The sequence below is a fragment of the Scyliorhinus torazame genome, chromosome 19 (genome assembly GCF_047496885.1).
Source record: "Scyliorhinus torazame isolate Kashiwa2021f chromosome 19, sScyTor2.1, whole genome shotgun sequence".
Lineage (NCBI taxonomy): Eukaryota > Metazoa > Chordata > Chondrichthyes > Carcharhiniformes > Scyliorhinidae > Scyliorhinus > Scyliorhinus torazame.
In genome coordinates, this window is record NC_092725.1 from 145,156,189 (window position 1) to 145,173,122 (window position 16,934).

General features: G+C 52.0%; 1 protein-coding gene across 3 annotated transcripts in view; it reads right to left on the reverse strand.

Moving 5' to 3' along the window:
* Positions 1 to 2,409: 2,409 nt before the first annotated feature.
* The window catches only part of LOC140396585 (uncharacterized), a 43,654-nt gene continuing 29,129 nt past the window's right edge, over positions 2,410 to 16,934 (reverse strand). For all 3 annotated transcript variants that reach the window (XM_072485375.1, XM_072485376.1, XM_072485373.1), the window contains one exon: positions 2,410 to 3,357. In XM_072485375.1, the coding sequence (XP_072341476.1) occupies positions 3,284 to 3,357 (74 nt within the window). In that variant the 3' untranslated portion in view covers positions 2,410 to 3,283. The remainder of the gene's footprint in view (positions 3,358 to 16,934) is intronic.

The following is a 16,934-nucleotide window of genomic DNA, read 5'->3' on the forward strand; positions in this document are numbered from 1 at the left end:
CCGCCGGCACTCACAGACAGAGAGTTCGCGCCGGCACTCACAGACAGAGAGTTCCCGCCGGCACTCACAGACGGAGAATTCCCGCCGGCACTCACATAGAGTTCCCGCCGGCACTCACAGACAGAGAATTCCTGCCGGCTCTCACAGACAGAGCGTTCCCGCCGGCACTCACAGACAGAGAGTTCCCGCCGGCACTCACAGACGGAGAATTCCCGCCGGCACTCACAGATAGGGAGTTCCCGCCGGCACTCACAGAGAGTTCCCGCCGGCACTCACAGAGAGTTCCTGCCGGCACTCACAGACGGAGAGTTCCCGCCGGCACTCACAGACGGAGAATTCCCGCATCACTCACAGAGAGTTCCCGCCGGCACTCACAGAGAGTTCCCGCTGTCACTCACAGACAGAGAGTTCCCGCCGGCACTCACAGACAGAGAGTTCCCGGCGGCACACACAGACAGAGAATTCCCGCTGGCACTCACAGACAGAGAATTCCCGCCGGCACTCAGAGACAGAGAATTCCCACCGGCACTCACAGACAGAGAATTCCCGCCAGCACTCACAGACAGAGAGTTCCCATCAGCACTCACAGACAGAGAGTTCCCGCCGGCACTCACAGACAGAGAGTTCCCGCCGGCACACACAGACAGAGAATTCCCGCCGGCACTCACAGACAGAGAATTCCCGCCGGCACTCACAGACAGAGAGTTCCCACCGGCACTCACAGACAGAGAGTTCCCACCGGCACTCACAGACAGAGAATTCCCGCCGGCACTAACGCTCAGAGAATTCCCGCCGGCACTCACAGACAGAGAATTCCCGCTGGCACTCACTGTCAGAGAGCTCCCGCCGGCACCCACAGACAGAGAATTCGCGCCGGCACTCACAGACAGAGAGTTCCCGCCGGCACTCACTGACAGAGAGTTCCCGCCGGCACTCACAGTCAGAGATTCCCGCCGGCACTCACAGACAGAGAATTCCCGCCGGCACTCACAGACAGAGAGTTCCCGCCGGCACTCACAGACAGAGAATTCCCGCCGGCACTCACAGACAGAGAATTCCCGCCGGCACTCACAGACAGAGAATTCCCGCCGGCACTCACAGACAGAGAATTCGTGCCAGCACTCACAGACAGAGAGTTCCCGCCGGCACTCACAGACGGAGAGTTCCCGCCATGATTTTAATCATGAAAATATTTAATTTGCTGTTCGAAATTTCCACTCGGATTAGAGGCTTTTTCCCCGGGGTAGAGGGGTCAATTACTAGGGGGCATAGGTTTAAGGTGAGAGGGGCAAGGTTTTGAGGAGATGTATGAGGCAAGTCTTTTACACAGAGGGTCGAGGGTGCCTGGTACGCGCTGCCGGAGGAGGTGGTGGAAGCAGGGACGATAGTGACGTTTAAGGGGCATCTTGACAAATACATGAATAGGATGGGAATAGAAGGATACGGACCCCTGCAGAAGATTTTAGTTTAGTCGGACAGCATGGTCGGTGCAGGCTTGGAGGGCCGAAGGGCCCGTTCCTGTACTGTACTTTTCTTTGTTCTTTGTTCTTTGATATTTTAGTGACCTGAGTGAACGTCGCTTATTTACGGTCTACTCATTCACAAATCTTGGAATGATAATCTTTTCCATACAGACAGAAATCTTTGACCGTCTATTTTCTGGTGATTGTAACACGAGAGCAGTGAAAGTATTCCTCATTCATCATATAAAGACAGAGTACCACTAAAGAGGGGTTTTGTATAATTTTACACGTCACTGCAAATCTCAATACTGTTTTCACCTCATTTTGATTCTCCTGGCATTAACATATTGAAGTGTGTACACCCTGCTGTGTAATGTATTCAATGCACTATATATATAATGTATACAATGCACTATATATATAATGTATACAATGCACTCATCTCCACTCCTATTGATCGTGCTTGAAGGAATCAGATTTGTGATGAATGTTTGTTGAAATATATTTTTGGCATTACAGAAGTTGTAAAATACTCACGGACTAACAGCAGCAGACTCGTTTGAATATCAGAAACAATCAGAACTTTTCCTTTTAATGCAATTTTAATGTATAAATACATTAGAGATGAACATGAATAAAATCTAATTTAGTAAATAACAGTGAAGCGACACATTCTCAAAGTTATTTTTACTGAATATTTGCGACTATTGCATGAAGTTTTGTGTCATCTTTCAATGTTTAGGTCTTGACTCTCCTCTGATGTCCACTTAGTGAGAATGGAGCCACACTGCTCAATGTATCACTTACTTTGTCATTGCATGATTCAGAAGTGAGACAATAAAACTTTCAAGGTCTGAGCTTAACATGACTTTTGCTGTTTTTTGTACATGTTCTCAGTCAATTCCAGAGACAGAACCAGCCAACCTTTTTAAGACATGACCCCAAGTGAATTGTTAAGTTTTATTTGACATGAATGAACATACAGAGCAACAGTTATGATCAGATCCATTTATTTCCTCTACACAATTCATCTTTGTGTTGTAATGCAAAATAATGAACATAGTTAAGCTTCCTCACATCACCCTGTTTGACTTTTGACAAAAATACTTCTAAAGGCTCCACCACACTTTAACCTTCTCGCAGCCTTTACTGGACCAATTCCTCGATCGAAGAATCACACAGCACAGAAGACCATCAGACAGATGTCAGTGCTGGTTCTTTGAAAGAGTTATCCAGTCGGTCCCTCTACCTTCCCTTTTTCCAATAGTCCTGCATTTTCTTCCCTTTATATCTTGATAAGTATGTATCCAATTCCCAATCTGCAGAGCATTTTGTCTGAAATGTCCCACTTGTCTCTCTCTCTCTGGGTCAATTTTCCATTTTCTATTTGCAGCCAGTGGTTGCAAGGCCGATATTGATTTCTGGACAGGCTATTGAACTGCTATTTAAAGTCTATGGGAAAACAATATTGACGGTAGCTCATTAGTATTTTAATCATATATTGTCCCTTTAAATTTATGTGAATACACTTTGCTTTACGACACAACCTGTTAGAAACAATTTTTCTAAATCCTTTATGTGGGGGATTTCCAAAGAAATTCCCAAATTGTGTCAAGCATATTACTACTAATTCAATATTTAAGGAACGAGTTGATTACAAGCCTGTCTCAGTAAATAAACTAAAACAAAAGAGATTACTTTGCAATTGTGCTCATTATTTGCTGCTGGCGTAAGCCACTGGAATGACTTTAAACTGTAAACCCAGCACTATGAAGCAAATCAAAAGAATTCTTGAAGCATTGTTGAGGGTTTTTTTAACTTCAGTTGAGTTTGTAGGAACAGATAAATGGAAGTTCATCTGAACAGATTCTGTCATACCATTTGCCTCCAACACCTGTGAAGAATAACAATTGTTAGGGTGAACAATTTCTGTCACAACGGGCTAGTATTGGTTGCTTTATGCAAGGATATCCCTCGTATTTAGACCCAAATATTTGTCTCCTGTTGTGCATGAACACCAGACAGGTGCACTGGTGGTACTGCCTGGGTGCCAGGTTGGCACTGCCAGGTATCAGGTTGGCACTGCCAGGTGTCAGGCCTGGGGTGGGGGGGGGCCTTGCCAATTGGAGGGGAAGTGAGGGGGGTTCCCAGGGATCTTGACAAGATTGGGGTATGAGGGGGGGCCATAAAGCGTGTGTGTGTGGGGGGGGAGGGGGGGGTGGGGAGATCGAGGCTGCCAATCAAAATGCCGCCCCGATCTGCAAACAGCCGTTCCTGTTGGCGAGATCAGCTCACCAGCAGGAAATGACTCAAAGTGTGGCCTTGGCAGGGAGAAACTCCCTGGGGTGATTCTCAGACCAGCAGCATCTGAGTCTGCCGAATCGTGTCCAACCAGTAGTATGTGTAAATCAGGCAGTTGACAGGTCAGCACCGGGCTTTTCCTTGGGATCAGTCCTGTCTACCAAGAGGTGCGGGCCAATCAAAGGCTGCAGTACCTTTGAATGGTAATGCCAAAGGGAGGCGATCTTCTAACGAGACCCACTCAAGGGTCAGGACCCAGGCCAGAGGTGAGTGATGTCAGATGGGGGTCATGAGGAGAGGGGTGTAGGGGAGTTGGCAGCAAGTAGGGTGATTCTTGGTGGGCAATCCCCCCTATCCCCATTGTAGTGTCCCTCAACCAGGCACTGATTGGAAGAAGGTCCCCAATGAGAAGTGGGCAAGCAAACACAACAAGGTTTTCTTGTCATGCAGGCTGCATTGCCAGTCCCCTGCCCGCCGCTAGTTTAGTGCCAGTGGCTGCAGGAGAAGCCCATTAAATGGACATTAATTTCCCAATTATTACCCTCAATTGGCGGAGGAGCAGGAAAACCGTCCAGGGCCCTCCCCACCACTGACTGATTCAAGTAGGAAGTGGGATTGTGACAAGGCCTCAACCCTAACCCTCCTAGCCACAAAGCCCAGCACAGTGAATGGGCACAGGATTCCGCTCCGAATCAGGGGTGTTTGGCGCAGGGGCAGAGAATCGATCTTTACGCGGGAATCGTAGCCGGTGCCGCTCCGCGGATTACGAGGCACAGCTGGGGGGCCATTGACAGAGGCCCCCCAATGATTCTCCGGGCAAAACTGGCTGAGTTCCCGACGGCATGGTTCTAACCACCTATTGCCAGTCGGGAACCTCGGGTGGTGGCTGCGGACTCAGTGCGCGGCCGCCCTGGTGGGGGGCAGGGGGATCACGTACCAGGGGGGCCTGTGGGCGGCCGGGGCGGCGATTGGGCGGGTTATATGTAGCGGCACCGGGCCGATCGTTGGGACCTTCTTTTCTCGTCCTGGTACGCCGGCTGAATCCAGTATCGCGTTTGGCGCGGCTGCTTGAGCATCCGTGGACTGGGAATCGGGCGTGCGGGGCCCGTATCCGCAGCTGAAGCACTCCGGGGCCCTGCCAGCCCCCTGCAGGTAAATGAACAGCTGCTAATATTGTTAAGGAATCTCCCGAGTGAAACGGCAGCATTTTTACCCCGGTGTGGGGAATTGGCCCCATTTTGGGAGAATCCAGTCCCTGATCTCCTGACCATTGTTCAATGTTCCTCCAATAGGGTGTCACCTTTAATCTTCGAGTAAATTATTCACCACCTACCAACCTCCCTCTTGATGGACTTAGAGTGGACGGAATTTTCGATCTGGGAGACTATGGGCTGGATTCTCCAACGGCTACCCCCAGCCCACGCAGAAGCCCCCCCCCCGAGTGTGGTGCCGCTGGACACAGTCCACAGCCGTCACGCCGGGTTCCCAATCACTGAGACCACAAGTGTCCCACGCCATCGGGAGTTCGGCCCATCGGGGGCAGAGCATCTCGGGCGGGTTGGCCGGTGAGGCACCAATGGCGTTGTGACTGCGCTAAGATGCGGAGCCTGCCCTAGGGCCGGTGAGAGTGGCGAGCTGGCCGCACAACTGGCCAAAGAGGAGGTGGGAACAAGGTTCCGCATCATGCCTCGTGTATATTGGCAGCGCCCGTCATCCGAGGACCTGCCGGACCGAGGGTGTTGCCGCCGACTCCGGCTCAGCAGAGGATCGTGTGACATTTCAGTCAGATCATGGAGCATCTGGCACTGTGGGGGTATGGGGGAGGGCACCCAATCCTGTGGCACCGAACTGGACTGGCCATATTAATACTGTGGTTACCTCGGCAGGAATCCTACAGCAGGAACTCAACAAGGCTCCTTAGGCAGCACCTTCCAAACCTACAACCCCTACCATCCAGAAGGACAAGAGCAGCAGATACCTGAGAACCCCACCACCTGGAGGTTCCCCTCCAAGTCACTCCCACCCTGACTGGGAAATATATCGCCGTTCCTTCACTGTCGCTGGGGCAACATCCTGGAACTCCCTCCCTAACAGCACAGTGGGTGGACCTACACCTCAGGGACTGCAGCGGTTCAGGAAGGCAGCTCACCCCCACCTTCTCAAGGGGCAATTAGGGATGGGTAACAAATGCTGGTCTCGACAGCGACGCGCACATCCCATAAAATGAATTAAAAACCCCTCAGAACTCAGCCTCACGCCACTTTGCCTCCAGTCTACATTTTGAAAATTCCGAGACAGCCCCTTCATTAAACAGGTTTAATCCTCACCCGATTCCTATTGGCTGCATATCGACCTAACCAGCATCGCCCACATCCCGTAAAATGAATAAACCCCCCCCCCCCAATCACCACCTGTCCACCCTCCCTGCACCACCCCCCTTCACCTCCACCACTCCCCCACCACCAGCCCCCCCACTCCCCGTCCGTCTGTCTGTGCTCCATACTTGCCTCACTACAGGGTGGGGGCCCTGGGTTGGCAGTATCAGCGGGCCTGCTCCATGGGATGGAGGATGATGACCACCCGCTCTGCGATGAGCTTTGGTGTTCCACGTTATTGAACGGAATCTGACTCCTGCCCTCGGTAGCGCATTCCACCGTCCACCCGGGTGATCCCTGCATGCAAGCTGCACATTCACCTCAATGTGCCATCAAACCCTTGTGTGCTGGAGTTGGGGACGGCATCGGGGCCGGTGGGGGGGGGGGACGGGTGGGGCTGAGGACTGGGGCGGGTGTGGTGGCTGCCCTGGGGGCTCTGGCACGTGCCCACCCGCGCCCTACACCAGCAGCCTCCACCTCCAGCCATGGCTTACCCTCTGTTCCCAGCCCAGTCCATTCCTCACACCGTGCAGACAGGGCACCAAGGGAGTTTGGAATGTTTGTGTACAGAGGTGTTTATTGTAGTTATGGTTCTAACGCCCCATCGCGGTGGCTCCCCAGGCGGGAGGCGGCCATGCTGTGATTCCCACCCTGTGACCTGGGTCCCCTTTGGCGACTCCTCTGGAGTGACCAGGCCTGGATGGGCCCGGCAATCGTTCGGCTGTCCCAGGTGGTATGTTGTCACCCTGTTCTGCCCGCTGCCCATTGGATGTGCCAAGGACATGAGGTTGGGAGGGGGGGGGGGGACTCAGAAGCGTTGCACTGATCTAGCACCTCCCCTGCGGGAGTCACTGACATGGGCCCGGCTTCCGCCACCCTCGGGTGCCCAATGGCCTCCGGGCTACTCCCGGCCAGAGCGAGCTCAATGGGTTCCCCTGCCACCTGGCGCTGCCAGCTCTGGAGGTCGACTCTCATCTCGACCAGGGTCCAAACGCAGGCGGCCATGGAGCACAGAGACTGTGCCAGGTCCCTCTGTGACTGGCTCAGATCAACCAGCGCCTGGCCAATACTGCTAACGCCTGCAGCCCATTGCCCGTTGTGACTGGGCCACGTTCTGGAGCACCGCAGCAACTTCCAGGTGGCCCTGGATCTGGCTGGCAGTAACATGGCTGCCCTGTCCTGTGCCTCGGCCACAGCCCGCAGAGTGCACAAGCCTTGGGCATGGCCAATACCTTCGCCCACGAGGCCTCCACCACGGATTCCACGCATGCAGTGTTGACCTGGGTAGCAAACATTGTCGGCACCGCCTTCTGCCCCTGCAGGTGGGTGGACTCCTCCAACTGCACCTGCAGACGCTGGGTGGTCGCTGACATCCCCTCATGTAGTCCCTGGCTCTGCGACTGCATCGCCACCATTGATGGGACTGCCCCTTCCAGACGTCTGAGACCCGTCTGGATGGCAGCTTGTCCTCGGGGTTGGGCCGCACCCGACAGTCCACGCCCTCGGGATTCCCATCTCCACCTGCTGTACTGGAGCAGCTGTGTGATGTGCACCAGAGAGTGTCCCAGGAGCCTCTACACTAATATGCCCGAACTAGGTGAGTGTCCCTGGGATGGTGGGGGGGGGTGATAGTGATAGCTGTGCTGGGGAGTCAGTGTTTTCCCCGGACATGTCCTCCGGGGTGACACGGGGCTGCAGCTAGGGGGTCCCGACACCAGTAGGTCCCACCTCATCGCTGGATTAGTCTTGTGGTTGGGACCGGGGGAGGTGGACGTCGGATGGCCCTGCCTCATGGCCAGGTATCCTGTAAGACGTACGTTACATCGTGGGTGTGGGGGTGATAGTGTGGGGGAGTGGGGGGGGGGGGTTAAGCATTGTCAATTACCCGCACAGCACTTCAAAATCACTCAGGCGTGAAGGGCAGTTATTGGAATGCACTTAACCCTCTTTGCTGTTTTTGGTGTTTGTAAACATTGTGGTTTCTGCACTCAGGCGTATTCATCCATGAAGAAGATGAATGGAGCAAGGCTGGTTTGTGGCAGCTGTCAATCACAGTCCACTACCAGAAATGAATGAATTGCTACAGGGTCTGAGGGGTTTAAACACAGGTCACAGCTGTTCCCTTTCCAGGTGAGTGTTTGAACTGTGGTCTGTGGGCAGGGTCCCTGTAGTTAGGGGCTCTGAGGAGGGGGGTCCCTCTAGTTATGGGGTTCCTGTGGGGGGTCCCTCTAGTTAGGAGGGTCTCTGGGGGGTTCCCAGTTTAGAGGGTCCCTGGGGACGGGGTTCTGAAGTTAGAGGGTCCCTGGAGGGGGGGGAGGGAGTCTGGTAGGAGAAGGGTAGATAGACCATGCATTGTCAGGGGGGAGGGGGTGTAGGGTGGCCCTCGGATGGACTTTGGGGGCAACCCCCTTAAGGAGTTTTTCCCTGGAAATGTAGAAGATTGTAGTTAGACGGGCAGCATGGTCAACACAGGCTTGGAGGGCCGAAGGGCCTGTTCCTGTGCTGTACTTTTCTTTGTTCATTGAGTTACCGCCTTGGCGCACCGTGAGGTCCATTCCGTCAGATTTGGTGACACCTGTAGTAATTCCCCCCCCCAAGCACATGATGCCCTGCCCAGGGGTCCAGGGAATCCCGAGCACCCGGAGACTCTGGTGCCGGCCCACTAAGTGGATGCAGATGGGTCATTGGGGACCATCTATTAGTATCCTCCTGCTGGCACACGGCTGTGACCCTGGATCCCCCCGCCAATGGGCTGGAGCGAGCGCCGATCTCGATTTTTCCCAGATTCCCGATTCACCGCCGCATCGGGGACCCCACTACCGGCGGCAGAGAATCAAGCCCAGTGTTTCTGTTCAGAATTATGATGCTTCATCTCGTAAAATACTGCCACAAAGCTGGAAATGAATGGATGTTCAGATACTGTGCTCGCTTTTGTCATGTGAGAGCACCTTTAAGAAATGGGTGTTTATTATAGAATAGCTGTAGTGGGTGCACCTTTAAGAAATGGGTGTTTATTACTGCAGTGATGTCAGAGTGTGGGTGGAGCTGGGCGGTCTGTCTGTTTTACTTTTGTTTTTGAGCAGACTGCTACAGAGAGAGGTTTTAGTTTTGTTTTCAGAGAGAAGAGCTGCAGTGAAAGCCAGCAGATGTACATGGATCTCTCTACAAGCTGAATAGTGTTCATTTGGGTGATTTCAAAGGGATAACTGCTCTCATTAGAGAATTTAAACCTGGGCCGGGATTCTCCCCCAACCGGCGGGAGGGCCGTACCGGCGCCAAAGAGCGGCGTAAACCGCTCCGGTGTCGGGCCGCCCGGAAGGTGCGGAATCCTCCGCACTTCCGGGGGCTAGGCCGGCGCAGCAGTGGTTGATGACCCGCCAACCGGCGCTGAAGGGCCTCCGCCGGCCGGCGCGAGTTGGCGCATGCGCGGGTGCGCCAACGTGTTCTGGTGCATGTGCACAACCGCTGCCGTGATTCCAGCGCATGCGCAGGGAGTTTCTTCTCGGCGCCGGCCATGGCGGAGCTTTACAGAGGCCGGCGCAGAGGGAAAGAGTGTCCCCACGGCACAGGCCCGCCCGCAGATCGGTGGGCCCTGATCGTGGGCCTGGCCACCCTGCCCCACCCCCCCACCCACCCCCAGGGCCAGATCCCCCCCGCACCCCCCCAAGGACTCTGCAGGCCACCCGCAGAGCCAAGTCCCGCCGGTATAGACCTTGTGTAATTCACGCCGGTGGGTGCGGCCGAAAACGGGCGGCCGCTCGGGGGCCCGCCGGGGCGGGTCGGAAAATCCCGCCCCTGATCTCTGTGTTAAAAGGGTCTTTTGTCTTCTGGATGTTGTTTGGGAAGTTATTAAGGATTACTGAGTGTTGTATTCTTTGGGGGTTGTATTTGAATTGATGGTTGCTAAGATGTTCACCGTATGTTTTAAAAAGGTTAACTTGAGTTGATAGAATAAACATTGTTTTGCTTTAAAAATACTTTTCCATTTCTGCTGTACCACTCCTGTAGAGTGGGCCGTGTGCTCCCCATACCACAATCTAGTAAAAGTTGTGGGTCAGGGGAACTCCATGATACACTTTGGGTTTCTCTAAACCCTGGCCCATAACAAATTGCGGGCTCGAGGGGGATAAAAGTCTATCTATTGGATTGGCTCAGTGAACTTAAAGACAGCGAGGGGTGAGCATGTTGTGGTTGCTTTTCAGGTGTGGTATTCTAGTTTAAGTGGGGAGTGTGTTGTGGACAATGGCTCTTTCAGAGGCACAGAAGTTTTTGGGGGTGGAGATGGTCACACGCAGTACCTTACGGACAGAGACTAAAAGCAGATTGTTAGATTTGGCAAAAATATTACAGGCAACATTACCTGACAAAATGCAAAAAGATGAGGTAATTGTGGCGGTGGCTAAGCATTTAAAGTTGCCTGAGATAGAGTTTGACTCATTGGAAATGGCAACACTTCAGTTACAAATTAAACAAATGGAACATGAGAAAGAATTAAAGCAGCTTGAATACGAAAGAGAGGAAAAAGAAAGAGAGAGAGAGATAGAGAGGACAAAGAAAAAGAGAGAGAAGAAAGGAGAAAAGAAAGAATAGCCCTAGCAGAACAAAAAGAAAGAGAAAGGGCGATTCAGATCAGGGAAAAAGATAAAAAGAGAGAGTTTGAACTTCAGAAAATGGCCATGACACATGACAGTCAGTTAAAATTGGCAGACGATAAGAGAAACGTACAGTTGGATGATAGTGATGAGGATAGTGAGAAAGTGCGTCATAGCCAAAGGCTTGGTGGGGATCTATGAAAAATGAAAATCGCTTATTGTCAAATGAAGTTACTGTGAAAAGCCCCTGGTCGCCACATTCCTATTCAGGGAGGCTGGTATGGGAATTGAACCCACGCTGGTAGCCTGCCATAGTCTGCTTTAAAAGCCAGCTATTTAGCCCTGTGCTAAACCAGCCCCCTTTTAAATATGTCCAAGCATTGCCAAGGTTTGATGAGAAGGACGTAGAAACCTTTTTCATTTAATTTGAGAAGGTAGCTAAACAAATGAAATGGCCACAGGACATGTGGGTATTACTGATTCAAGCAAAGCTGGGAGGTCGGGCTAGTGAAGTGTTTGCATCCCTACCGGAGGAGGTTTCTGGGACGTATAAGGAGGTGAAAAAATCCATCTGAGGTGCATATGAACTAGTGTTTGAAGCTTACAGGCAAAGGTTTAGAAATTTAAGGAAAGAATTTGGTCAAACATACATGGAGTTTGAAAGGCTCAAACAGAGTAATTTTGATAGGTGGATAAGGGCTTTGAAAATAGACCAAACGTATGAAGCTCTCAGAGAAATTATACTTTTGGAGGACTTTAAAACTTCAATTCCTGATGTAGTGAGAACTCATGTGGAAGACCAGAGGGTTAAAACTGCGAGGTTAGCAGCGGAAATGGCAGATGATTACAAATTAGTTCATAAATCAAAGGTTGGTTTCCGACATCAGTTTCAGCCTGTGAGGGATAGAAACTGGGGACATGAGAAATACTCAAGTGGTAAAGGTAAAGGTGATCTGATGGGAGATAATAAGGAGAGTGTACCTCTGATTAAAAAAGAAATCCAGGAGGGTGGAAAAGAAATGAAAAGGTTCAAATGTTTTTACTGTCATAAACTAGGCCATGTAAAGTCACAGTGTTGGTGGTTGAAGAAAAGCACTGGGAAGGCTGATGTGGTAAAACAGGATAAGACAGTGGGGTTTGTGAAAGTGGTAAAGGAAAGCCCAAGTGAAGCGAAGGAGGTGCAAAAGATTGGACAGCCTGATCAAGAGGTGATTGTTAAGAAGGTGCCAGATGTCTTTAAAGAATTTACTTGTGTGGGTAAAGTTTACTCATGTGTATCAGGAGGAGCAGGTAAAGAAGTCACAATTTTAAATATACAGGGGCAGTCAATCTTTAATGGCAAGAGATGAGGAGTTATGTAGTTTGGGAATAATATTGCCAGAAAAGGTGGTAATATGTGGAATTCAAGGTGAGAGGAGTAGTGTTCCATTATATAAGATAAGGTTGGAAAGTCCAGTGAAGAGTGGTGAAGTGCTAGTAGGAGTAATGGAGAAACTATCTTGTCCAGGAATACAGTATATCTTGGGTAATGATATAGCTGGATCGCAGGTGGGAGTGATGCATACTGTGGTTGATAAGCCAGTGGAAAATCAGACAACTGAAGTGTTGAAGGACAAGTATACTGGGATTTTTCCGGATTGTGTAGTAACAAGGTCGCAAAGTCACAGGTTAAGACAAGAGGAGAAATCAAAGAGTGAAGATGAAGTTGAAGTGCCATTAGCAGGAGCGATTTTTGATCAGATGGTTGAAAAGGAACAAGAAAAGGTGGAGGACGAGGCAGATAGAGGGAGGGGAGGCCCGGGGATGGGGGAATTGGGATAAGGCCGCAAAAGGAGCTGCGCCAGAGGGGGCGGGGCTGGCTCAGGAAAGCGCGGGCTTTTTCCCGCGTTAGGGATGGATGGAGGGGGGTGGGATGGAGGAGCGCACACCGATTGCTGGGGAGGAGGAGGAGGGGGGATTTACACACGGGGGGGGGGTCAATGGGATGGCGGGGGAGGCCGGGGTCAGCAGGTGTCAGCTGACTTACGGGAGTGTCATGGGGAGAGCAAAAGAGCTAGACATGGGTCTAGCGGGGGGAGGGGGAAGGGGGGGAGAGGGGGGGTATAGGGTTGCTGCTGCATTGGCCGAGGGGGAACTGAAAACAGAAGAGGTGGTCGGGGCGGAGGTCCCCGTCTGAGGGCTGGAGGGTGCGGGAGGCGCGGGCACGGGACTGGCCTAGAAAAGGAGATGGCTAGTCAGCAGGGGGGTGGGGGGTGTGGGGGTGGGGGGGGGGGGGGGGAAGCCCCCAATCCGGCTGATAACGTGGAATGTGAGGGGCCTAAATGGGCCGGTTAAGAGGAGTGTTCACGCACTTAAAGGGACTGAAGGCAGACGTGGTCATGCTTCAGGAGACACATTTGAAGGTGGCAGACCAGGTCAGGTTGAGAAAGGGATGGGTAGGACAGGTATTTCATTTGGGGCTGGATGCGAAGAACAGAGGGGTGGCAATACTGGTGGGGTGCGGGTGTCGTTTGAGGCCAAGAATATAGTCGTGGACAATGGAGGTCGATATGTGATGGTGAGCGGTAGGCTGCAGGGGACGTGGGTGGTGTTGGTAAACGTATACGCCCCGAACTTGGACGATGCCGGATTTATGAAGCGTATTTTGGGGCGCATTCCGGACCTGGAGGTAGGAAGCTTGATAATGGGGGGGGATTTCAACACGGTGTTGGACCCAGCATTAGATCGCTTCAGATCTAGGATGGGGAAGAGGCCGGCTGCGGCCAAGGTGCTTAGGGGGTTTATGGACCAGATGGGGGGAGTAGATCTGTGGAGATTTGCCAGGCCCCTGGCCAGGGAATTTTCTTTTTTCTCCCATGTACATAAGGCCTACTCCCGGATAGATTTTTTTGTTCTGAGCAGGGCGCTGATCCCGAAAGTGGAGGGAACGGAGTACTCGGCCATAGCCATCTCAGACCACGCCCCGCACTGGGTGGAGCTGGAGTTGGGAGAGGAGAGGGACCAACGCCCGCTGTGGCGTCTGGATGTGGGATTACTGGCAGATGAGGAGGTGTGCGGGAGGGTACGGGGGTGCATTGAAAGGTATTTGGAGGCCAATGACAACGGGGAGGTGCAGGTGGGGGTAGTGTGGGAGGCGCTGAAGGCGGTGGTCAGGGGAGAGTTAATCTCCATCAGGGCTCACGGGGAGAAGAGAGAGGGCAGGGAAAGGGAGAGGTTGGTGACGGAGATTTTAAGGGTGGACAGGAGATATGCAGAGGCCCCTGAAGGGGGACTACTCAGGGAGAGGCGAAGTCTCCAGACGGAATTCGACCTGTTGACCACAGGGAAGGCAGAGGCACAGTGGAGGAAAGCACAGGGGGCGACGTACGAGTATGGGGAGAAGGCGAGCCGGATGATGGCACATCAGCTCCGTAAGAGGATGGCAGCGAGGGAGATAGGTGGAGTTAAGGATAGAACATAGAACATAGAACATAGAAAATACAGCACAGAACAGGCCCTTCGGCCCACGATGTTGTGCCGAACCTTTGTCCTAGATTAATCATAGATTATCATTGAATCTACAGTGCAGAAGGAGGCCATTCGGCCCTTTGAGTCTGCACCAGCTCTTGGAAAGAGCACCCTACCCAAACTCAACACCTCCACCCAACACCAAGGGCAATTTGGACATTAAGGGCAATTTATCATTGGCCAATTCACCTAACCCGCACATCTTTGGACTGTGGGAGGAAACCGGAGCACCCGGAGGAAACCCACGCAGACACGGGGAGGACGTGCAGACTCCGCACAGACAATGACCCAAGCCGGAATCGAACCTGGGACCATGGATCTGTGAAGCAATTGTGCTATCCACAATGCTACCGTGCTGCCCTTAAGAACAAATAAATCTACACTATATTATTTTCCCGTAATCCATGTACCTATGCAACAGCTGCTTGAAGGTCACTAATGTTTCCGACTCAACTACTTCCACAGGCAGTGCATTCCATGCCCCCACTACTCTCTGGGTAAAGAACCTACCTCTGATATCCCTCCTATATCTTCCACCTTTCACCTTAAATTTATGTCCCCTAGTAATGGTGTGTTCCACCTGGGGAAAAAGTCTCTGACTGTCTACTCTATCTATTCCCCTGATCATCTTATAAACCTCTATCAAGTCGCCCCTCATCCTTCTCCGCTCTAATGAGAAAAGGCCTAGCACCCTCAACCTTTCCTCGTAAGACCTACTCTCCATTCCAGGCAACATCCTGGTAAATCTTCTTTGCACCTTTTCCAGAGCTTCCACATCCTTCCTAAAATGAGGCGACCAGAACTGTACACAGTACTCCAAATGTGGCCTTACCAAAGTTTTGTACAGCTGCATCATCACCTCACGGCTCTTAAATTCAATCCCTCTGTTAATGAACGCGAGCACACCATAGGCCTTCTTCACAGCTCTATCCACTTGAGTGGCAACTTTCAAAGATGTATGAACATAGACCCCAAGATCTCTCTGCTCCTCCACAATGCCAAGAACTCTACCGTTAACCCTGTATTCCGCATTCATATTTGTCCTTCCAAAATGGACAACCTCACACTTTTCAGGGTTAAACTCCATCTGCCACTTCTCAGCCCAGCTCTGCATCCTATCTATGTCTCTTTGCAGCCGACAACAGCCCTCCTTACTATCCACAACTCCACCAATCTTCGTATCGTCTGCAAATTTACTGACCCACCCTTCAACTCCCTCATCCAAGTCATTAATGAAAATCACAAACAGCAGAGGACCCAGAACTGATCCCTGCGGTACACCACTGGTAACTGGGATCCAGGCTGAATATTTGCCATCCACCACCACTCTCTGACTTCTATCGGTTAGCCAGTTCGTTATCCAACTGGCCAAATTTCGCACTATCCCATGCCTCCTTACTTTGTGCAGAAGCCTACCATGGGGAACTTTATCAAATGCCTTACTAAAATCCATGTACACTACATCCACTGCTTTACCTTCATCCACATGCTTGGTCACCTCCTCAAAGAATTCAATAAGATTTGTAAGGCAAGACCTACCCCTCACAAATCCATGCTGACTATCCCTAATCAAGCAGTGTCTTTCCAGATGCTCAGAAATCCTATCCTTCAGTACCCTTTCCATTACTTTGCCTACCACCGAAGTAAGACTAACTGGCCTGTAATTCCCAGGGTTATTCCTAGTTCCTTTTTTGAACAGGGGCACGACATTCGCCACTCTCCAATCCCCTGGTACCACCCCTGTTGACAGTGAGGACGAAAAGATCATTGCCAACGGCTCTGCAATTTCATCTCTTGCTTCCCATAGAATCCTTGGATATATCAGGGGATAGCAGGGGAACTACGGTGCGGAGTGCAGTGAAAGTAAATGAGGTATTTAAGGCCTTTTATGAGGAGCTGTACAGATCTCAGCCCCCAGCGGGGGAAGAGGGGATGCGACGATTTCTGGATCAACTGACGTTCCCGAGGGTGGAGGAGCAGGAGGTGGCTGGTTTGGGGGTGCCAATTGGGTTGGAGGAGCTGATTAAAGGACTGGGGAACATGCAGGCGGGGAAGGCCCCGGGACCAGATGGGTTCCCGGTTGAGTTTCACAGGAAGTATGCGGACCTGTTAGCCCCATTGCTGGTGAGGATTTACAATGAGGCAAGGGAGGGGGGGGGGGAACCCTGCCCCCGACAATGTCCGGGGCGATGATTTCTTTGATCCTGAAGCGGGACAAGGACCGACTGCAATGTGGGTCGTATAGGGCGATTTCGCTCCTCAATGTGGATGCTAACTTGCTGGCAAAAGTGCTGGCTACGAGGATTGAGGACTGTGTCCCGGGGGTGATTCATGAGGACCAGACGGGATTTGTAAAGGGCAGGCAGCTAAACACCAAAGTGCGGAGGCTCCTAAACGTGATTATGATGCCCTCGGTGGAGGGAGAGGCGGAGATAGTGGCAGCTATGGACGCGGAGAAGGCCTTTGACCGGGTGGAGTGGGAGTATCTCTGGGAAGTGTTGCGGAGGTTTGGGTTTGGGGAGGGGTTTATCAGTTGGGTTAAGCTCCTATATAGAGCCCTGGTGGCGAGTGTGGTTACGAATCGGCGGAGGTCGGAGTATTTTCGGCTGTATGGAGGGACGAGGCAGGGGTGCCCCCTGTCCCCCCTGTTGTTTGCATTAGCAATTGAGCCTTTGGCCATGGCATTAAGGGAGTCC